At 43.0% G+C, this 23,668-nt stretch overlaps 1 protein-coding gene across 1 annotated transcript in view; it reads left to right on the plus strand.

The window, feature by feature from the left end:
* Nucleotides 1-23,668, plus strand: part of TRPC5 (transient receptor potential cation channel subfamily C member 5) — a 133,843-nt gene that overhangs the window by 94,215 nt on the left and 15,960 nt on the right. Inside the window, exons 5-7 of the mRNA XM_037908824.2 lie at nt 2,931-3,070; nt 8,891-9,213; nt 15,303-15,498. Of these exons, the coding sequence (XP_037764752.1) occupies nt 2,931-3,070; nt 8,891-9,213; nt 15,303-15,498 (659 nt within the window). The remainder of the gene's footprint in view (nt 1-2,930; nt 3,071-8,890; nt 9,214-15,302; nt 15,499-23,668) is intronic.

Raw genomic sequence — 23,668 nt, forward strand, 5'->3', positions numbered from 1 at the left:
CCTACCTTGTTGTGTTGTGAGGCTAAATTAGTTGGGCTCAGATTCTGTCTGCTTTCTCTGGCCTCTTTGTGCTGCTCTGGTGGCATAGAGGAGATGCTGAGTTGCCCTAACATGGCATCTGGGAATTCCCCACACACAGTGGGAATCCCTGGAGAATCCCTGGAAAATGTTCCTGGATGAACTGGGGCCAACAGGTGAATTAAGGTGATCTTGCCCCATCCCATGTTTTGTGCTGAACACAGTGTTTATAGTGTCATTCTTCATTCGAGGGATGAACCTAATGTATCAGAAATCTCCGTCTGCACCACCATCCAGTCTTGAGCAAGAAATTCTCCCAAGTCCCTAAATCTGCAGTGGGCCAGAAAAAGACTTACTCAGGTTGCGGCACTGGAAGGGGAGTGTGGATAACAAGTATCTCTTCAAAACCCCATCTTTAAGCTTACATGCTCAAACAGCTAGTTTGTTCTAAGACTAGAACTGGTTGGATAATTTCAAACATTTCAAAATTTGAACAAAATACTGCCACATTCTTTTTCCAAATAAAACCAAAAATGTTGCTTCTATGTTTTACTGCTAGTCAGAATCATTTTTACAAAATTCTAACTGTGGATGAAAGGATGGGTAAAGGACAGAGTTGCGAAAACGTTAACAAACTTTTTTTCCCTTTGTGACCAACTTTACCAAAAACACAGGAGAGTTTGTGCTTCACACAGGCTAGCCCTACAGCTCTCACACAGCCCGAGCCTCATTCTCTGTAGTCTTCAAACAATAGGAATTAGCAAATGTGCAGCTGAAATGTACATGCAAAAAGAAAAGGAGTACTAGTGGCACCTTAGAGACTAACAAATTTATTTGAGCATAAGCTTTCGTGAGCTACAGCTCACTTCATCTTGGAATAAACAGCGAACACACCCTTTTTTCCTACCACTTAATGCACCCTCCACTTCACATTTAAATTATATGAAATTCTTTGGAGAAAAACAGACCTGCAAATGAGATGCTGATGTGTCTGTAAGGAAGAATTAACTATTTTAACGTCCTTTTTTGTTTATGAAATATCTGTAAAATAGAGAGAGAGAGAGAAAGAACGACCAGGCACGTACAGTGCAGACAGCATTACAGTAACTATAGTAACAATGCTAACTATGATTACTCACAATAAATACAACATAGTTGATCTTCAGCAGAAGCTGCTCCATTGATTTATTTTATTTTATTTTATTTTATTTTGTATGTGCAAAGATTTTAAGACAGCTGTACTAAAATTACCTTATTGGTCATAACATGCTGCTGACCTGACCAGTGAGCATCAGCCAAGAAAATGTGATTGATATCTTTATGTTTGCAACAGTTAATTTCCATGCTCTTTGTTCTTCATATTGAACCTTTAAAGCCCTAGAAAACAGACTCAACTGATATCCCAATTTGGAGGATCACGTCATAATTCTGTTGTCGGATGTTTGTTAGCCACTCTCTTGATGCATTTTTTTTCTTTTCTGATTTAAGTCTTGGTTCTTGAGTCACGTCCAATGCTGTAAACTCAACCATGCAAAATATATGGGGATGGGGTAACATTTTCATAAGTGCTTAAGGGACTTAGGAGCAAAAGTCCCATTTTCAAAAGTCCCTTAGGCACTTAGGAGTCTAAAAGGGGACTTAGGGTATGAATACACCGCAGAAAACATACCCGAGCTAGCTTTAGTCTAGCAAGCACAGGGGCCAGTAGCAATGGGGCTGCAGCAGCATGAACTTCTACTCGGGCTAGCTACCCGTGTACACAGGGTCCAGGCAGGATTGTATCGTCTACACTGAAACCTGTTCTGCTGTGGTTTTACTATGATTGAACCCGTGCTAGGTAGATTTAAGTTAAACCGGGTGTGACTACATATGCTACAATCATACCACTCAGTTGCAGTGTAGACATACCCTAAGCTCCGAAATACCTAAGTGACATTTGAAAATGAGGGCTAGGCTCTGAAATCACATAGGCTCTTTTGAAAATGTTACTCTAGATGGCTTAGGGGAGTGGTAACAGGGTATGGAGCCTTATGTCACGACTGTAGGCAAATTTAGCCTAGGTTAGTAACAAGTGAGAATAATTCCCTGTTGGAGGCTGACATTTGTGAAAGGAGTTGATTGTCTCAGTCCAGTTCCTAGTGAATAAACGTCCACATCGCAAAAACCACCACCACAAATGGTGCTAAGTGGAACTCTAGCTGACAGCCTCAGCAAAGAGGCCATAAACTGAAGGCCAGATTCTGATACCCTTACTCATGCTGAGTAGTAGCTTGCTCACGAGTAGTCCTATGGAAGTCAGTGGCGCTATTCATGGAATAAGGTGAAATTGAATGAATGTGCCTGGAGAATGGATGTGATCCTTCCATCTCAGGGCTGAGGCAGATTGATGGAGGGAAGCTTGTGTGACTGTCACCTGTCTTATGGATAAGTGTAGGGAAATCAGCCTTCAAGGCTGCCACGCTGGCATCATTAAGGAGCACTGAATTACCCTTAGACACTACAGGGGTGGGTGCTCTATTAATAACTAAGACAAATAAATTTACTCAGATCATTTATTTATTTAAATCAATAAAAATTTCCCCTGGGCCACGTCACCCACACTTTCTAAAGGGGAACTTTGGCCTAGAACAGTTAAAAGGAATATATATTTCATGCAGCATCTCCTTGTGCTTAGTATGTGAAGCACTGGGCAGGACAGCTTGAGCCTGAGCCGTTCCTTTTCTGACTGCATTTCCCATTCTGCTATATAACACTCTGTAAGCAGCTTTATTAGATTTTGTAGGAAAGGAAAAAGGATGAGGCATTTTTTCCCAAGCAGTTAGTTTATAATTGCCTTTTATTACATTGGATTTGCTCTGCTTTCATGGGCAGTAATGTTCCCTCATGCAGATAAACTCTCTTTCTTTCCACAGGTTTTATTTGGGGAGAAATCAAGGAGATGTGGGATGGTGGATTCAATGAGTATGTACATGACTGGTGGAATCTGATGGACTTTGCAATGAACTCGCTCTATCTTGCAACTATCTCCCTGAAAATTGTCGCTTATGTCAAGGTACAGTAAGTTGGCACATGTGTGTGAAAACTATAGTACACAGGAAATTATCTGTCAACGCTGAAATTCCAGCTCAGAGAGAACAGGTGCCCACATCACAAGTGGTACTAGTTGGCATCCTTGTTTGCAAACTCAGTAGGAAAGCCAGTGACTAAATTGGTTTGGAGAACGAGCATGCTTCTCACCCCTTACAGGTTGTCCTGCCTGATTAAGGTTAAGGCACATTGGTGGGGTGTTGTGGGAGGAGTTCACATAACCACTGCCCACCTTGTGACTGTGGATAAAGAGTGAACCTCAAGTTTCTGGATTGTCACTGAGAACCTTACAACAGTGCTAAATCCACTTACTATGTAACAATGAATCCAGAATAGGGAGATCAGAAAACAATTAGAGTTTTATAATGTAAATGGGGAAAATGATAAAATACTCTGTTGAGATTTTACAACTATGCTGCAGATTCCTTACTGTCAGCTCCACTAACTGAGCTAGTGCATATCACCGTTCATCCTCAAATGCACCTTTCAGATTTATAAACATCTGATGCTCTAAATTAATTTATGCGCAAGCTTTGAAGCCCAGGGAACTGCCAGAAGCACTCTCTCTCTCTGTCTCTCTTTCTCTCACACACACACAGCTCAGTCCCTGCAATACCTCAACACAGTGACTCCCATCGACTTTAGTGGGAGTGGTATGCTTGCAGGACCCGGCTCACAGAGTTTTCTCTAATCTTTCTGGTGTTCACAGAGTCTGTAGGCCTGATTCTCCTCTCATGCTGGTGTGAATCAGGAGTAACTCCACTGAAGTCAGTGGTGTTACAGGGTGTAAGTCAAACATGAAGTAACCCTGTATTCAGATTGGGTTCCCCACCAGCTCCCCAGAGTTCCTGCTTCTGAGGCCATAGACAACTGAAATTACAATTCCAGATCTAGCTTCCTGCTGCTTTAGACATGGGTCTGAATCTGAACATTTCTTTATGCAGGGAGTTTAGGGCAGTAGATCTACATCACTGCACACTCACTAGTCCCCTTTCCCATATCTCTCCACACCCTCCAGGGTTAGAAGAGAACCTCCACAGAGTACATCTCCTGGGTACATAGGGGATGCAGTGTTCTCTAGGTGGGGCTCTCCATAACCTGACCTCCTCCCCTGCATTGTGGATGTGACTGGTCCCACAGCAATTATGGCTTTCCCTTTTTGCTGCTCCATAACATTGGTTCCACTATGTACACAAGGGAAGATTTTGCCTTTTTTTTTAACCACAGCATCTTGAACTCAGACCAGTGCTGTAGAAGTTCACTGTTCCAAGGTTCTCTGTCCATTTGTAGCCAGTCATAATGTAAGGAGATAGGAGAGAGATGAGGAAACTAAATATTTCACAAACTAGCTGAAACAGGAAGGCTGTAGTATAAGCTCGTCAGATAAAAGGACCAGCACAGGGGCCATTTTAAAGTGCAGAAGGCTGCTTACCGATGAATTAGCACTTTTCAAAGAGAATGCCAAGATAGCTGCTACTCCCTGATCAGGTTGTTCTGTATCAGTATCAAAGCAAAGCCAGATTACATCTTTTTCTCCAGACATTTACAGCAGGAGAGAAAATTTAAACACTTGAACATTTGGTCTTTGAACTGTGAGCAATAAAAATAAAATAGCTGGAAATCGTAAGTCACGTGACCAAATCAGCAACGTGGCAATTCTCTTTCTCAGACACACAGCCGCTTACCCCACACCCACCAATAACACCTAAAACACCAGGCACAAACCCAACCCAAGCTATGCATATCTGCAAACATACAGCTACCCACATGCTCTTTATGAATGAGTAATTCATACCTACAAAACCACAGAGCCCTGCATGCAAACGCCCACACTTCCATACAGTCATAAAGCTGGAAGGGTAGCTAATCCCACTGAGCCTCTGCAGGCCCTGAACATCCATGGGTATGTTTACAGTGCAGCTAGGAGCAAGCCTCCCTGTCTGGGTAGACCGATTTGTTCTAGCAGGGTCACCTTGCTCAAAATAATAGTGGGGAGGTTGCAGCTTGGTCTGGAGCTGGGCTGCAGAAGCCTAGGGGCCATGCCCGAGTTTCTGCCCTTGATGGAATGTCCACATTGCTATTTGTAGCACGGTAGCTCAAGCCCCGCTCGTGTGAATCTGTCTACCTGGGTGGGGAGGCTCAGTCCCAGCTACAGTGCAAACACCCTCCGTGTCACATCCTCTCACTATATCCTAACCCTTCAGCCCTGACATGCCTTTCTGAGATCAGAGGACTGTGGCAGTCTCACTGGACAGCACCCCTGACTTTTCACAGCTTCGCTCTGCAGCTCCTCCTCCTGGCCTACCCCTCCACTCCTGTGCTGTCTCCTATATACAGATGCAGCACTGCCCCTGCACACTGCCGGGCAGAGCTGAAGCCTTAAATGCCCAGCCGTTGGCACTCCATTCCTCAGGCGTCTCTGCCAGCACAGCTCCCTTCTCAGCTTCTCTTCCCACACCTGCCCCTTCAAAATGGAACCCCATATCTCTGCACCCTGGGCCTCATGGATACATTAATCAATATAGGAACATGCCAGTAGCTATGCCAGATCAAAGCCATAGTCCATCTAATCCGGAATCCTGCATCTGTCAGTGTCAGATGTTTCAGAAGAAGGTGCAAGAAACCTTGGATTCGTCAGTGGTGGAATAACCTAACAGAAGTGTCTTCATAATCCTTGTCACCCAGAGGTTGGCTTGTGCCCCGAAGCACAGGGGTTTATAACTCTTCTGGTGTTCTACAAATTCTTTGTAGTGTGACTGGGAATGTAATAGTATTTGTGCAAATGCTTAATGTGTTTTGAATTCTAACTAAACTCTGGCCTCAGTGTTATCTAATGCCAATGAACTCCACAGATCAATTAAGTGTAGGGTAAAAAGTATTTCCTTTTATCAGTTTTAAATTACCTGCCTTTCGATGTCATTGAGTATCCCCTTGTTCTTGTATTATGAGAAAGAGTAAATGGGAGAGCCCAGTTTACCTTTCTCTATACTGTCCTTTCTCTGGTGTCTAAACAGCCCCAACCATTTCAGTCTTTTTGTGTGTCTAATCATTTTCATTATACATCTCTGAACCCCTTCTGTTTCTGCTATGCACTTTGCTGGGCTGACCAGAACTGAACACGGCATTGCAAGTGAGGGGGTTCCATTGATTTATATAGAGCCATTACAACACAGCCCTGAAAAATTGCCATTTTTAAAATAAAGATCTGTGAGATGAAAAAGGCCTTGTCAAGTTCTTTTTAATAGCAGCTGACTCTAAATCCTGGCAGAGAGCCACGTGCTGTTGGGAAGTTTCTCGCCAGCACTCAAAGCAGAATTTTGAAGCTTCCATGCGAATCTGCTTCCCAAGTATTTGATTCTCTCTCACTGAGCTATATAGATATATACACATATATATGGTTGAGGTAATAGCAAAGAGATAACAACATCTGCACTGTTTGTTAATGTTTAAGGGCCAGCTTCAAATCCAGTTAACAAAGTGAGTCCCTGGTGTTCATGGAAGTGGAGAACAGTTTGGAAATGTCAGAAGCAATCAGAGGTCATGTAGAAATGCAGCTGCACTGTATCTCAGCTAGATTTTCAAGCAGTATTTAGGTGCCTGTCACTGACACTGACAAAACCATTCCTCAGCTGCCACCTACCCCTGTAGGCATCTAAAGTCCCCTAGGTGCCTAAACTGCTGCCTGTGGGCATGTGCAAAGCTGCCTAAGTCCTGATCACAAAGCTGCTCACTTCCTAAGTCATGTCTAGGGCTTGGCAGGATTCACAAACGAGGCATTTCCCTGCCTACCTTTCCTGCAGGGCCTGATCTGGTACGTGTTCTTAGAGCATGCCTAATACACCCAGCAGACAGCCAGGGGCCAGTAGAGCCTCCCCCTTTATCTCTGCTAGACCAGTAATTAAAGCCCTTACTCGGGATGTGGGAAACCAGGGTTCAAATCCCTACTCTGCCTGATTCAGAGCCGGGACAAGAACACAGGTCTCCCAGATGATGGCTATGGGAGAGGGGTCTCTCTCAATCTCTCCCACCTTGTATGAAAGACTTAAAGATTCATTGGACCTGCAAGAGAACGACTCTGAGCCCAGTAGTTATGACACACACATGGGAGACCTCCAATCAGCTCCCTGCTCTGAATCCAACAGAGTAGGGATTTGAATCCAGCTCTCCCACTTTGTGTGCTAATCACTGGGCTAAAGAGATGTTGGGGTAAGGAGGGGAACCATGCCTTGTTATTCTTGAAATGGCTTAGGTGCATAACTCCAGGAGAGAGTTCCTGGCTTGGTGGTGAATCCTGAGCAGAGATAGGTGCCTAATTCCCTTTGAGGGGCAGGGCTTAGGTCCCACCCCACTTCTCAGCATTTCCTACAGGGGAGCTTAGACAGCTCCCCACTCCACAGGCTGGTTTCTGTGAATCCATCCCTATTTTAGGTGCCCAACTCTTCCTACACAATGCATAGGGAGCCTGGTTGCCTCACTTGGGGTTGCGAATGACACAAGGTGGCAGGGTGCTGAAAAGTTAAGTGATGTGATGTTTAGTGCTGCAATGCCCAAGTCCTCCTTTGTGAAGCCCATGGTTGCTTCTACTTATCTCTTTTAAAAGTTGTGATTTTTATGCATTGGACGTTAAGATTTAAACTGAAGGGCGTTACAAAGACACCTCTATCAGAGTAAAGTGTGTTTATCTTAAAGGTTACAAAATCTATCAGTTGCTATAAAACACTTGTTACTGTATTCGCCATTCTAGGAACATTTTTTACCTTTTTACATGGTACATGGTAAATGAGCAGAACAGAACTAAGAGGCCAAATTCAGCCCTGGTGTTAAAAGATCTGATTCCGATCTGTTACACCATTGTAGGTTAGCCCAATGGAGCTACACTGATGTAATCAGCCTCCATGACTCTTTTGATGTCACTAGAGTGCACTTATTTACACCAGGGGAACATTTGGCCCAAATAATTCATATGCTTTTATAATTGCACTATAAACCTAGTTAATTTTATAGTTGATGCTTTCAGGTGTATCCAGTGTCCCAGCTATAATTATGACCTCTGTTTTTATGACTCTCCTAAAATTACCATGACAAATTAACTAATAAGAAAATTAATGTGCAGAAAGCATTTCAGTTCTGGTAGCCTGGCTCTTTTTGAAATAAGAAGAAGGAGGAAAGCATACAGTTACCACATTCTATTGTTCATCCATGTTTTCCTTCTTCCTTCCTTCCTTCCTTCCTTTTCCACTCTGCTTATCCCAGAATATAAAGGCACCATTTCAAATGTGTATGAACAATCTGGAAGTGAAAAAAAAATTGATAATGGACTAAAGTCAGAATCTTGAATTTGACAATGAGGAATTTGAACTCCTTTGAATTTTAGGGGTGACAAGGGTTCTGTTTGAATCCATGGTCCTGAACTGGTCCATAAAATTTTCATTCCAAAACTAAAGAGCTTAATTTTTGAATCTAGCTCAGGCATGCTAATAATCTTTGGTGAAAAGCTGATCTCACAAAACTGTCACACTAGAGGACAAAATCTCACAGGAACAACTTGTGAAATGTTGACTCCATTGAATTCAAACCTGAGCCTTAACCACGTCAGCTTTTCAAACCTGAACCCTGAGCATTAGCTAACCCTGACTGAGATCCAGATTTGAACACCATCTGTTCAAGTAATCAAAAGCTGGTTAGTGTACTGCATAATGAAATGTTGTTAGCAGTTGTGGCTTTTGGGGCTATGTTAAAGTGTTTACTGCACCATTAATTTTTGTACCCTTGTTATTTCTTTCAGTATAATGGTTCTCGTCCAAGGGAGGAATGGGAAATGTGGCATCCGACGCTCATTGCAGAAGCTCTCTTTGCAATATCCAACATTTTAAGTTCCTTGCGTCTCATATCCCTGTTTACAGCAAATTCCCACCTGGGCCCCTTGCAGATCTCTCTGGGACGCATGCTGCTAGACATCCTCAAATTCCTTTTTATCTACTGTCTGGTGCTTCTGGCTTTTGCCAATGGACTGAACCAGCTTTATTTTTATTATGAGACCAGTGCCTCAGAGGAACCCAACAACTGCAAGGGGATCCGATGTGAGAAACAGAACAATGCCTTCTCCACGTAAGATTCCATTCCCTTTCTGTAATGCTGACTTACATTGCTTCCTACCTTAACAGTCTCTACGCGTTGGCTGCGAATGCCTTTATTTGTCAGGCCAGTTGGTTGGTTATGTAAGGAAAGTCTGAGTTAACTGGGGCAGACCCTTTGCTGAAGTCTGCCTTTTAGCTGTCATGAACGATACTCAGTTCCAGAGCACAAGGTCTCTCCATATGATGGGACGTTTGTGACCCAAGGGAGGTGGTGATAAGTCTCATAGAAATTAAACAATGAAAAGAGCTGCTACCACCAGGTCCTCTGGTCCATCTCCCATTCAGTGCAGGATGGGATCCTATGTATACACTGGAAGGTATTTTAGTAATGCCCCCTGTATAATGTCAATATCCTTTAGAAAATCATGGTTGCTCCACAGAAGGAATCGTTTCAGTGTGATTATGAGAAAAAAATAAAGAAAGTATCAAATAAAAGTGAAGGAACAAACCTGTGCATAGAATAAACTAAAATGATGATAAATAACAGCAGTATAAAATAATATACAGTAGGGCCATAACAAGTGCTCTATGCAATCAAACCCAAAGAATGAAACTGACTTGAAGCCTGGGAACATAGCATAGGTTATAGCCCTGGTGATACAGCTTGGGCAAAATTCTCATCTCACCTGGGCTGGTTGTACACCAGTGTAATGCTGTTGACTTCGGTGATTTTATTGACACTGATGTAGGTGTGATCAGAGAGACTTGGAGGAAATGCTAGTTCTTTACTGAGGAACTGCTATATAAATTGCTGGGGTGGTGACTGGCACAGATCATGGCTGAAAAAACAAGTGCAAACTGAAGAATAACTGGAATTGTCTTTCTTGTGCATTTATTTTAATGAATAATAGCCGTAATATTGATAATAATCAGCACCAATCCAATTGCTCTTGGTGTTTTTACAGTGCTTGAAAAATACAATAGAAAATAAAATAAATAAAACACAAACAAGCAGAAGAGATTATTATTCACCACTTGATAGTGAATCAAATAAAACTCTCCATTATGCTCCCAAATGCTCCATTCATCTTTCGCCCAAATGTTTAGGATTAAAAAATGGGCTTTGCAACATGTCCACAAGCTTATCAGATCCAGGCGCTGACAGACCCCAAGTGTGCCAGGCCTTGGGGCAAAAGAGCAACTGCTCCAGCCATCCTGCTAATGCTTTCCTCTTAAAAAGAGCAGAACCACTTATGTGAAATTACATCCACTCCTGCCAGAGGCCACATGTCAACAGCCCCTCATGATCAAAGGTACCAAAGGTGGCAGATCTAAAAGAGAGGTTTCACAGTAGCAGCCGTGTTAGTCTGTATTCGCAAAAAGAAAAGGAGTACTTGTGGGACCTTAGAGACTAACCAATTTATTTGAGCATAAGCTTTTGTGAGCTACAGCTCACTTCATCGGATGCATTCCTAAAAGGAGCACAGACTTGTCATTCCCCTTTACTCAGAAGAGCTCTTCAACCATTGCAAATCAGAAACATGGAGGGCTTGGTTAACTCATTTAGCCCAATACTAACACCTGTGAAGTGAAGAGAGCCACATGGTGCTAGTGAAAAAAGAATTAAAGCCCTTCATTTTATCCCATGGTAAATATTTTAATGCTCCTACAAAAATGTTTTGTGCTCCCTTTGCAGCAGTAAATTAACTAACAAACATTATTCCTGGAGCTGAGCTAAAGCTGATCCACAGAGGGAAATGTTTTGGCAGGACATGATGCTCTATAAATTGAAGTTTCTGACAAGTGAAAGGGCTGAAGCAATGAGTTCAGAACCAGATCCAGACAACCCTAGAGCTGAAGGGTATGGGAGGAAGGGAGCATTTCAATCTGGGATTTTTGTTTGGGCCCAGCTTTATTGCAAGCCAGTTACTTTGCTGCTTTCAGTGCCATCTGATCAATGAAGGAAATAACAGATGTTTGACTAAAGAAAAAAGCACATTTGGTCACGGGGGAAAAAATGTGATTTTCAAGTTTCTAAGAGGGTGTAACACACAACAGGGAATTAAAAAATGATATATAACCACTTGACAGAAAGTGCACAAATCAACTTGACAGCATTCTTTAAATGCAGACCACTCATTCTCCGGTACCGCTGTGCATTTAAACCTCTTGCCAACGAGACTGCCTCACAAAGAGAAAGTTGAGGGCACTCGGCATCTGGGGATAGAGGTTTGTTTAAAACAAAGCAGCAGTGGGTGGGGAACATTAGGACCCAGCTCCCTTGGCAGGGGGCAAAATACATTGCCATTGCCTTTTTGTCTGAGCTGGGCTTAAGAAGTTTACTCACTGTGTTCTTAAAAGTTTAAATAGTCATTATTAAAACCCCCAGGGCAAGCTGACATTTCACTCCTCAAACAGACACACAGCATGTGTGACTTGCTAAGAATGGGCAACCTGCAAAATAGGAAATTATATCTATGGGACTCTTAGAATGAGCAGCATTGGCGTGAATTCAAATCAAGCCTAATGTTACCTCAAGTTGGCTTGAATTCATCCCTCCTTAGTGGTAGAAGAAATGCAAAATGCTTCCAGTGAGTCCCCTCAATCTCTAAAAGTGTTCCGAGGCAGTCACATAATAAGAGCTAATTTTATAATCAGAGAAGGAGAAACAGGGGCACTGTTCATGTTTGTACAACTCGTTTAAAATATGACACCTATTTACCATCATATTATTTCTGATTACTCCCCAAGGATGGGTCTAATATCTATTGCGAAGAAATTTTCTGACCCACAAACACAGCTCAAGGAAAAGTAGTATTCCTTTGTGACAGCAACGAGGTGAAGCCATTAATAATTCAAATTTTTAGGCTTTGGCCTCTCTGTGCATGAGAAAGTGGAGTGTGTCTATTGCTTAGACAGGCAGTCTGAGGAATATATTTATCACAGAGGCTCAGTCAACCAAAAGGGGGTGGGAGGGCTCCTTGTTTTCTGCAGTGTCATTTTGTCTTGAGAGGGACGCTGTTAACTGGGTTGCCATTTTCTCCAAGACACACTAGAAACTGCAGCCTTGCTGGAGGCTAACGGTGCACCAGAGAGTGAAGCAGGAACTGTCTTTTCCTCAGATGCTTTTAGAGGGCCGTTGAGGTTTGCTGTTTCTCCCGGTAGATGCTCAGAGTTCACATTTCAGAAATGATTTCTATTTTAAAAGAATATTCCTCTAAAATATTGTGAGCCTCATCAAAAGTGCCTAACAATGGACATGGCCTTTTGGTTCGGGTCCCCTGTTAGACATTGCGGGCAGTATGTGATTGTACTACATAAAGAGAGAGGAAAGAATAACAAAATATTATTGTTATACAGAATTGCAGCACACAACATCGGCCTGGCTGTTTCCGGTTTAGCGTATGAACCCCTTGCTCATACAGAATAGTTTCTTAATCCACTAGGAGCCCCACTGAAATCAATGGCACTCTGTGTGGAGTAAGATACTATTGTACGAGTGTAAAGGTCGTACAATTTGGCCCTCAGGAAGAAAGGTGTCTGTTACAGCTGTTCCTGATAAGCTGCACTGCCTGCTAATGTTAGGATACCATTCAGGGTCGTGTGTGAGTGTCAATATAACGTTCCTTCTTAACCTAGGGTCAAATTCTGCTCTTAGTTACAAAGGTGTAAGTCCAAAGTAACATGCTATTCACCCTCAACGAGTTATTCTAGATTAATAATCGTGTGGCTGAGGACAGAATTTCACCCCTCGGTCCTAAATCCTTGAACAAATACCTTCCATCTTATGTTCCTACCTGAGATTTATGGCTGGATGGGGAGGATGTAATTCTGCAAGGTACAGTCAAGCAGCAAACCAAGGAAGTTTTTTTTCCTCCGTGATGAAACTCCCCGCCACAATGTCTCCTGGAGGCCTTGGTTAATCCCTTTAGTGCAGGCTATAAGGCATTTTTATGTCAGATAGCTCATTCTTGACTGCTCCCTCCCTCCCCTCACTTAGATTTCCCTTCTGCTTGTCCCCTTTCCCCATTCAGTGTGCAACTAGAGAGTTATTCCCTGTTGTTGGCGGGTGGTTTGACAGATAGCTCTTGTGTTTTCCCTTTGGCTATATGTGTTTAATGTTATTTGGGCTGAGCAGTAGGCTGGTTGACTTTTCATTTAGTTGACATTCTGGTTCACTAGGATGATTCGATACCTCATTCGTTACATTAGATCTTAAAAAACAATAAATATTTTTCTATTGTTTTACAAACTATTTGCTAAAAATTCAGTTTAGTTTCCTCATCTGTAAAATGGGGATAATGATACTGGCCTACTTTGTAAAGTTCTTTGAGACCTGCTGATGAGAAGCAATATACAAGGGCTAGGTATTGTTATTATTGTTAATAATGATCAAATGAGTTCAGCTGTTTAGCTGGGAGACGGGGCGGTCCCTTTAAAAGTGGGTTTACTGATTGTGTCATGTGACTTACGGTGTCATCTGTGCTTTTTTCTTTACGTCGCTCAGGTACAGTTTCACAGACTTAAGTAATGGGGCCAAATCCCTAGGTCCTTACTCAATGTTTACCCCATCCTTATTCGACTAATACGCCTCTCAGAGAAGTCAGGTTGTTCAAATCAAGGGGAGTTTTGCTTTATTAAGGACTTCATAATTTGGCCCAGGATCTATAGAACCCAGATTGTAATACAAGAGTTAAAATTGTAAAGAATGGCAACTCCTCTATGGACAGTAAAGGTGTGAATGCCAAAAGAATTTAACAGGCAAATGAACAACCAATACAACAGATTCCTAATATTTCAAGCACATCCAAAATAGATTATATTCTTTTAAGTAATACTTTCTTGGTTTTTACAGTAAGACTCTTTTTTTTAAAAACCATCTGTTGACCCCAGGCCAAAGCCAAAACATCTTAAATGTAGATAGATACGTCAGCTCCCCAAAACTTGAAACAATAATACCCAAAGGAGTGATTATTCACAATCCTGATAATGTATTTGACATGACTGCAAAAGGTCACTGTCTATGGCAGAAGCCATAGCAACCCATAGCCATAGCTCTAAAGTTAAGTGGGGTCAGGAGACTTCAAAGGAGAACCCTATCATGCTGCATTAATTAGGTGACACACTTTCTTCTGAGTCAGGACTGATCAAGTGCTCCTGCATAATGCTGGGGGCACTGTACTGTATGAGGTTCTGCCATTCATGAGACATAATACAGGGGTCCCTAACCACCTGTGATGTGAGGATACAGAGTAGGGGTCTGAGCCCCATTGTCCTGGTTAATATCCAATTGAGGTAATTGCACGCTCTCTGCCAATATCACCCCTGGAGATTCAGCAGGATGTGATATTCACCTCCTCTCCTGTGATGCAGTACGGCTGTGTGCTGTCATAATGTTCCCATGCTGCACTTCAGAGGTGACTGAAGCGTTGCCTATGCATGTAGAGGTCTTCCTGATGGAGACCCTGTGGGAATGGGAGAGATTATTTATACTGTGGCATGCAAATTTTTAACAAGAGGGGCCCAATCGTGTCTGGCCCTCTGTGTGTGTAGGGGAATCTCCTTGTGCACCTGTCGGGGCAGTTATGGCCCTAGTCGTTGCACCCCCCTGAGCACAAGGGCAGGGGAGTCACGGTGCCACTGAAACTCCAAACAGGGCCGGGAACACTGTGGTCCAGGGTGCAGCTCCCTCCTGCACTGGCTGATGGACTGTAGCCTGTAAGGGGGAGGCACATACTGAGCCTCCAGAAAGGAAGGTATTGGCTCTGCTCTTCAGCACACTCATCTCAGTGTGAACGCAGGGATGCAGCCTGCCCATGTGCACTGAAGGCCGAATGGCTTCGGTGGTGCAGTGCACCTTGACATCCTCCCCATGGCCAGGGTGCATAGAGCCCTATGGTGCAGTGCACCACAGTACCCACCTTCCTCATGGCAATGGCTCATAGTGCCCTATGGTACACTGCAGCACAATCCCCACCCTCACCATGGCTACGGTGCAGAAAGCCCTACGCTGCAGTGCACCATTGTACTCACCCTCATCACAGACACGGCTCAGAGAGACCTAAGTGTTTTTCTTGTCCTCCCAGACCCAAGTAGTAAAGTGCAGTTTGTCTTTTGCAGACTTTTTGAGACCCTCCAGTCGCTCTTCTGGTCCGTGTTTGGTCTGTTGAATCTCTACGTCACCAATGTGAAGGCTAGGCATGAGTTCACGGAGTTTGTCGGGGCCACCATGTTCGGAACGTATAATGTCATCTCCCTGGTCGTGCTGCTGAACATGCTCATAGCCATGATGAACAACTCCTACCAGCTCATCGCTGTAAGTTGTCCCTCCATCTTCCTTTCCGATTTTCTCTGCAAGCTCTAATAGCTTCACATGCAGCATTTGTGTCTCATGGTTTCTTCCAGGATGATTGGGGCTATTTCCTCAACTCCTCGGCAGCTAGTGTGTTGGAGTTTCCAGTCACTAGACTGAACCAGTGTTTCTGTGTTCATGGATGATGGTCTGCTAGACTCTAATGCTTCTTGACTGCAGAGGGTTATCACCTATTAATTGTCCTATTTTTCTTAAACTCTGCCCTCAGGAGTATTAATCACCTTGCCATTAACAGTTTATTTACTTACCTTATTGCACACAGGAAACCCAATGCAACTGGGTGGTTTTATTTGAAAGGGTTTGGTTTTTTTCTTCACTTTTTGTTTCATTTTTAAATGTTTTCTGGTGTCTTTTCTCCTCAGTCCTATCACTTATTATCCAAACCTTCTTTCCTCATGTGTGCAAAGAGCCACTTCTGTAACTTTTGATTCCAAAATGGACCAACTGAAATCAGTTAATTCTCAACTGAACTGCAAACCAATCCTGTAATTGCCTGATCCTGCAACCCTGAAGTCACTGAGACTAGGATAACGCCCGCGCAGAACGCAGGATCTGAGCTCAGTTATATCTGGCATTGTGGGTCCACTTTCAGACTTGACCAACTCTGTATTGGAGTGTTCAGATTGGTCTTTAAAACCATACCCTCATTTTAAGCACCGAAGGGCCAACTTGAACACCCAAAGGCAGAACTGGGGACACATTGTCAATGTTGGTTTCAGATTAGCAGTCGTGTTAGTCTGTATCCGCAAAAAGAAAAGGAGGACTTGTGACACCTTAGAGACTAACAAATTTATTTGAGCATAAGCTTCCGTGAGCTACAGCTCACTTCATTGGATGCATGTAGTGGAAAATACAGTGGGGAGATTTTATATACACAGAGAACATGAAACAATGGTGTTCTCTGTGTATATAAAATCTCCCCACTGTATTTTCCACTACATGCATCCGATGAAGTGAGCTGTAGCTCATGAAAGCTTATGCTCAAATAAATTTGTTAGTCTCTAAGGTGTCACAAGTACTCCTTTTCTTATTGTCAATGTTATGAAAACTGGACTCTGAATGACAGTGGGTATTTGAGCAGGAGGAGTTAGGCACTGCAGGTTGAGAGGAAAAAGAACGCCTCAGTCTGTGATCCTGGGAAGGCATCATTCTAGATTTTATTAAGGCCCTAAAGTAAATAAGCCTGAAGGGAGCCTAAACCTTGTATACATAGTGTTTAAAGTAGGTTAGATTCGGGGTGTGTGTGTGACAATTTTGGCTGCTGTCATCATGGATCTTGACATTATGGGGTGATGCCATGTTGGGTTATTTGGGAATGGGAACAAAAGTCAAAAAGTATCTGAAATGAAAGAAATGTGTGCCCCCAAACTGGCCAGTGATACAGAGGTCTGACTCATCCCTTGTTGGGCTTCCCACTGTCCTTTCTATAAATGCCATTATTTACTCTTGACGAGGATGAAGAATCAAAAAAGAGAAAAAGGAAATTCACCTCAGCTTCTCCTGCTCCCACGTCAGACTTCCCTGGCTGGTGAGTTCTCACCTTACCAGCCAGAGGAGGGAAGGTGTATGGGAGCAGTGCTTCCCCAAAACAGGGCAAGGAGAGGAAGCATCTGGACCTTGTTTGTCTGCTTGCATCTTCCTGTTCCAAACTCAACGGCAGCTTCATGCCAATCCCAACTAGCTAGCTAAGTTGAAAACAGCCTCTAGCCACCAGGGCAGAACTACATTGCCCTTGGGATCTAACTCACATTAAAGCCTATGGAAAGACTCGGGCCCTTAATCTTGTTAGCCACTTGGAAAATAGATCATTACACAGGCATAAGTGTTTTCAGCGTTTGTCCATGCTTTCTGTACTACCTCTCTGACCAGCGCTGACCCTTCAGATTCTGGGGGGATGTGTGGGGAACCCAGACAGCCTCTTTGACATGCTTTTCCAATCCTCTTCCTTACCTAGCTTCATATAGGGTTGTGGATGACGCAAAGCCCAAACCAAAGATTGTCATGAGAACCAAGGTATTTACTGTTCACTGTTGTTATTTCCTATTCATTATTCTCCTGTCTAAAGGCATCCTATCAAAAACCAGAAACACCACCACGTGATTTAGATAGCTAGGCATACAACATCAATAAGGAATAACAGTTAGGTGAGGTGCACACTTTGAACAACCCATACACTGAAAATTGTTGGTATAAAGGGTTTATGAACAGTGAACTTTTGCATCAAAATCTATGTCTGTCTGTGCAAGATCAGCAGACAAAAGGCTCAGATAAGCTTTCACACTGACGAATGTGTCAAGCTGTCACTGAGTGGAATGGTCGCTTCCTACCATAGCTTGTGACAGTGACCGGATGGCGATGGTAGATGATTTCCTTGTCACCTAATATTTAATACAGAAATTCCCATACAGCACAGTGACATTTGCCTGGAAGGCAAGAGATAATCAGCTACTGAGTGTCCTGATGCAGCACAAACTGAACCTGCAAAGAGCTCGATTCTTAAAGCTGGCATGTCTGCATTGGTGGCTTACAGCATTGCTCATGGCTAGAAAATTTCCCCGCCTCTTCTAAGGGTTATATATGAATCAATACGTTCCCTAACCACTATGAATTAATATTGGTCAAGTTTTAAGATTGTGGTTCATTTTCTTAACCTGCCTTCACAGAAAGTAAACAAAGCTCCCTCCCCCTTTTTGGGCTGGTTGCTGAATTGGGCAGCTTTTCTTATCTTAATGCTGGCTTTCTTGGGGATATAAAGCATATTAGATAACAGCAGCCCACTGCATGAGGATCAGGAGACCTGGAGAGTTGTGGAGTCCATTTTATATGCACACCAGTGAAAAGCCTTCTGCCACAGACAAGTCCTCACAGAAGAGTGAACACTGGCAAAACGACCGGGTGAGGGAGTCCGTCTTAGCATGTCAGTGTTCCTGAGATGGAATGGACAGCGTTCCATTCAGCTCTCATCCACACCACTTGTTAATGAGCCCCTCCGCCACGCAGTCAGCTCTTTCTTCCCCTCCCTGCCTCCCACACCTGAGTGTGCAGCTGCCTCAACAGCATTCGCAGGCCCGAGGAGCAAAAGACCAAACAATATCACCATGATAGATCTTTCCCTGCGTGTTTCATCTCTGCATCTGCCTTTGCGGTGAGGCTAGAAGAGGGAGAATCTAGGCCTTCCTTGCTTTCAGTCAGTGCTCCCACCCACAGGGTTTAGTTCTTGGTTGTTAGAAAAAGCACAACATGAAGCCGTAGAATAACTGCAGAAGACGCAGTAAGACAAGCACATGGCATAACCTCTGCACAGCTTAAGGGAACTCTCAATCTACTGAGCTCAAGAATGTTATGATTTTTGGACCAAGCTATTTCAGCCTTCAATAACTGTCTATTCCCTGGGGAGCACCCTGTGGCCATTTAGATACTGATTTTTCACCGCACAGCCTGCATCCTTTTCCAGTTTGCCAAACCGTTGTCAATATCTGATCACGGGAGTCACGACACTTCACAACCAAGAAGGCAGACAAAATCCAATACCTCATTACGTTTCAATAAATTTCTGGGCCTCATCAACTTCTGAAGATCCGTATGTTCTATATAGCAGCACAGAACACTACTGTACGTCTCGCACTATTGGCTCCCTCATCTAAATTCCTATCCAGAAGTGACAGAAATAGCATCAAGTTATGAATGCAAAAGGAATATGCCATAATGATAAGTCGAAGGACAATGAAATTTATCTTCATGAGACTGTGGTGGCCAGGTAGCTCCATCATTCATGAGTGGCATAAAGTAACAGGGCGGGTAATGAGGTCAGTTTAGGTGATAAGTTATTTCTCATATTGTCACCGCTTGGTTGCGTCTGAAGTGAAGGAGTCCTTCTGCATGTATAGATGGTAATTCTGCAAAGCACCTTGATGCTTGTAGTCTAAATCTGTAGGTCATGCGAGGTCCAATTAATACACAGGCATGTAGTTTTTTATGGGACCAAAGATGCACGTGCATTTTGCAAGGGTAAACATTCAGCATGGTTTGTGAAATCATGGCCCAGATGGACTCAGATTCTAGGTGTTTTGTGATACCCTGTGGGAGTTCATCACAGGAGCTATATCAACAGTTATCTGAACCTTGTGCAGACAGCAAAAGCAACGTGAGCGAAAGAGAAATTTAATAGCTGAAGCCATCACTTGTCTGCACTCAGAAAACCCTGGGGCTGTGATCTTGTGAGCTAAGCTTGTTCTGGGCTGGTTAGTATTTGGACGGGAAGCCTCCAAGAAAAATCTAGGAATCTGTAAGAAGTCGTGTTGGTGATTCAGCCAGCGGCACTGAGCCAACGCTCCAGCATGGGTTTACTGGCTGTTTCGTAAAATAGGATGTTGAGCATTTATAGTCATTTAATAAACGATGGCAACTTTAGCAAGAATTGGAGCGTTCTTTCCAGCACCCAGGCCAAATTCAACTGGCCTCTTGCAGCCAGTCTTTGTGAATCACTCCTGCATTGTTCCCTGGATAGGATGTTTCCCCTCACCTCCTTTTGTGTAGCGCTGTGGTGCTCTGCGATGCAGCTGTTGTGTTTCACTCCTTTGAGAGGTGGCTAATATTTATACACAGTATACATTTGGGACAGTGCTCTGGGCTCTTGCAGGCTAACATGGAAGATGATTATTCCCCCATAGAGATAATCAAGTCATAGGAGATTTAAGAAATATTTCCCACAAAAATGAGGATTGCAGTGGTTGGCTGTCTCATCTTGAGTGTTTGTTACACTTGAATATCAAGCCAAATGCACGTGTATCACTGAGAGCAGATTGGCTGACCTTGTAAAAACGTACCTGCCAATGCTTGAGCAATACAAATTAGGACATTAGGCAGAAAAATAGGAACATACTTTTTAACTCTGGATTGGAATACATTGGATTAGGACATTGTTATTGGAGAGACAGGGTGACAAAATGGCAAATATTTTCCTTAAAAATATAGGTACTTTGTGTAGTAAACAAGGACAGCTGATATGGATGGTTAAAAATAAATTAACACTACCAGGAATCTGACTGCAAATCTAGGAGCATTTTAGATGGAGTTTTCTTGCTTTGCCAGCAGCAGACAGCATAGTAATTAAGACACACATAAATTTAAGAGATTTTTCAGCTACCTATTGCATTGCTTACAGCACAGCAGTGGATTTCCCACAAGAAGTTCTCCTACCTCTGATCTCTCTGGCTTTCTCTTCTTCTGGTTCTGTGCATTAATTTAACTCCGTCCGTGCCACAATTGTAACTACTGCCTACTGTAATGCGTGTCAGAATTTCACTTGTCACCCTCTTGTCACAATGGTTTGCTACCTGCAAGCTTGATGAAAACTTTAACCTTCTCTGCTCACATCAACTGCATATTGCTTAGGTGCACCATTTTGACTGTGAGGCATTGTGGATATTGCTGCATTGTGTCAATTTACATTTGCTTAGAGTTGGGAAAAGGAGTTTGGAATGTATTGGAATGAATACTGGCATGTATCAAGTTAGAGAGTTTTCCTGCATTAGCCTCTCACAGTTTGTATGGCAACTTCCAACTTACCTGTATGTATATATATCTATATCTTCTTACTATATGTTCCATTCTATGCATCTGATGAAGTGGGCTGTAGCCCACGAAAGCTTATGCGCTAATAAATTTGTTAGTCTCTAAGGTGCCACAAGTACTCCTGTTCTTCTTGCATGTTGATCTTCCTGCTTGTTGGTATTAAAGTTAGTTCAAAATCGGTTTTCTGCGTGTGCCTGCCTCATATTGCAGCTTCTCCCAAGAAGACCTAAAGATGCCACAGAGAGGCTTTGTATGAGTCATGCCAAGAGATTTGAGGGTGATAGGTTCTGAAGAATGCAGGTGTATGTACGGGAACAAGGTCTTTGAGACACTTCTCAAGATACCACCGTTTTCATCTTAGATAGTTGCATACTTCTCAATGTCCACTATGAGTCTGTCAATAACATCCATACAAAAGTCCAAAAATAAAACCAGCCTCCCATTTCCTGAGAGTCATTTATGCAACATGCATTATACCTCATAGAATCATAGAATCAGACCATCCATTCAGCAAGTCCAATAGTGACAAATACTTGATGCTTCTAAGGAAGGTGTAAAACTGCCATAATGCACCTAGTGAATTGTGAAAGGTTGTTTTTGGGGAGGAGGGAAAGACTCCTTTCTGACCCCAGCAGTACATGGTTAATGGCACAAAACATGAGATTTCATTCTCCATGGCCTAGTCTGCATAACTGAATGCTAGTATTGGTAACCATTCAACAGATAACAAGAACTTCCAGGTTTTTACTTCAAGCCAAGATATTCTTTCTGGCATTCTAGGGGACCAGAAACTTGTCAATTTTGTTGATTCTTCTCATGGGTTTTTCTGGAGATGATCCAAGCTACAAAACTTGGATCTAGACCTGCATCTGAACTACCCACAAATGAGGATGCGTTTGGAGATTGTGAATCGGTCCGTAAGAGAAGTGAGGTCAGCTGCGATGTTTGGATCAGTATCCAAGCTTCCTCAAAGAGTGGGGAAGTGTTTGGACCTGGGGTTTTGGTTCAGGTCCATCTACACTTTGTTATCTAGGACAAATCAAAGCTTGCTTTTGTTTATATACCTTCAGGTAGAGCAGGAGATGAAGTTATGCTCTTATTGTACATGCTGATTTGGACGGGTGATTCTTGAAGCAGCATATGTGCCTAGTAGCAAAGCAATTGAGTTTTAAAGGGGGATGTGTACACCTCTCCTTCAGCTTTGCTCTGCAAATGAATTGTCAGTCTCTTTTTTATCATTATGTGTCCCCCAATTTTATTTTGCATTAATTTTACTTAGATTATAAGATCCCCTGGGCAAAGACCATGTAACTTTGTCCTTGTTGAGCGGTGTATTCCGTTATGATGCTGTGCTAATAATTATGCACAATAATGTAGAAAGTGGAATTGACACAGTTTGTGGACTTAGGCCTCAATCCTTCACTGTGTTAGTTCAAATAAGATGAATAGGATGGTAAGACTCTATAGATACGAAGGCCTACACATTTAAAGAACACACACAAACTGGGCACCCAAAACATCCAGTGTGCACATGCATCTTGGGGTTCCGGGCATGCACATACTATTGTGTATGTAATTCCAATCTGCCAACAAACTTCCTGTGTTCTGTGCACAAGTGCATTTTTAGCCCAGGAATTGTTTTAGCTACAATTACCCAAACCTCAGTTAGGTGCTACTCTGTTATCCAAAAGTGGGTCACGTCCTCTGATGCCCGTTCACTACACTGAAAATTCTCCCTGTTATCTGAGTGTGTTAAATGTCTCCTATGATACTGGGATAATCAAGTTTGTATTGTAGCCCCATCTCTGTACAAGAGATGTAAGGAAAGTTGGATGATGAGCCTTTGTTTTCCTTAGCAGTAATCCCCATCTTGTGAGAAGCTGCATGATTCACAGGGCCCAGTAGTGTATCTCTAGTATTTGAGGCTTGGTGGGGGACACCTTGTAAGCCTTTCATGGGGAACTGAAGGGAGGTGTGGCTCAACAAAAGTGTGTGGTGCTTCCACAATGCAGCGACAGGAGGACGTGTGTAAAATTAGACTCAGAGCCTATCTGTGCAGTGCCAGGGAGTTTAACTGTCCTTTAGCTAGCAAGCTAAAGTGTTCGTTTGAAGATGTAGAGCTGCTTGTGTTTTCACTGGCTGTGGCCTAATTACATATCACCTGTGGACTTGAATCACACTGTTAATATTCATCTGCTGTTGCCGGGCCTCCAGATGGATCTAGTTTATGTGCTCTGACTTCAGATGCTGCATTCTTCTTTTGTTGCAAGAATTAGCAAATAGAACGCTTCCATCCTAGGGCCCAACCCTGTAAACGCTTATACCTTTAAGAGGGCCCAGCAGGGTCAGGCAGTTAAATCCTTCCAGTTGCTTTTTATCTCAAAGCCAAACCCCTCGTAGCATTCTCACCACCCAGCTGGTGTCTTGTTGAGAGGAACGAAAGTGTTGAATGGCAAGCTAAGGATCAGGATGAGCGCAAAACCCACCCATGACTCCCAGTTTGCTTTGTTGATAAAGAGAAATTCACAAGTACAATATT

The sequence above is a fragment of the Chelonia mydas genome, chromosome 9 (genome assembly GCF_015237465.2).
Source record: "Chelonia mydas isolate rCheMyd1 chromosome 9, rCheMyd1.pri.v2, whole genome shotgun sequence".
Taxonomy (NCBI): domain Eukaryota; kingdom Metazoa; phylum Chordata; order Testudines; family Cheloniidae; genus Chelonia; species Chelonia mydas.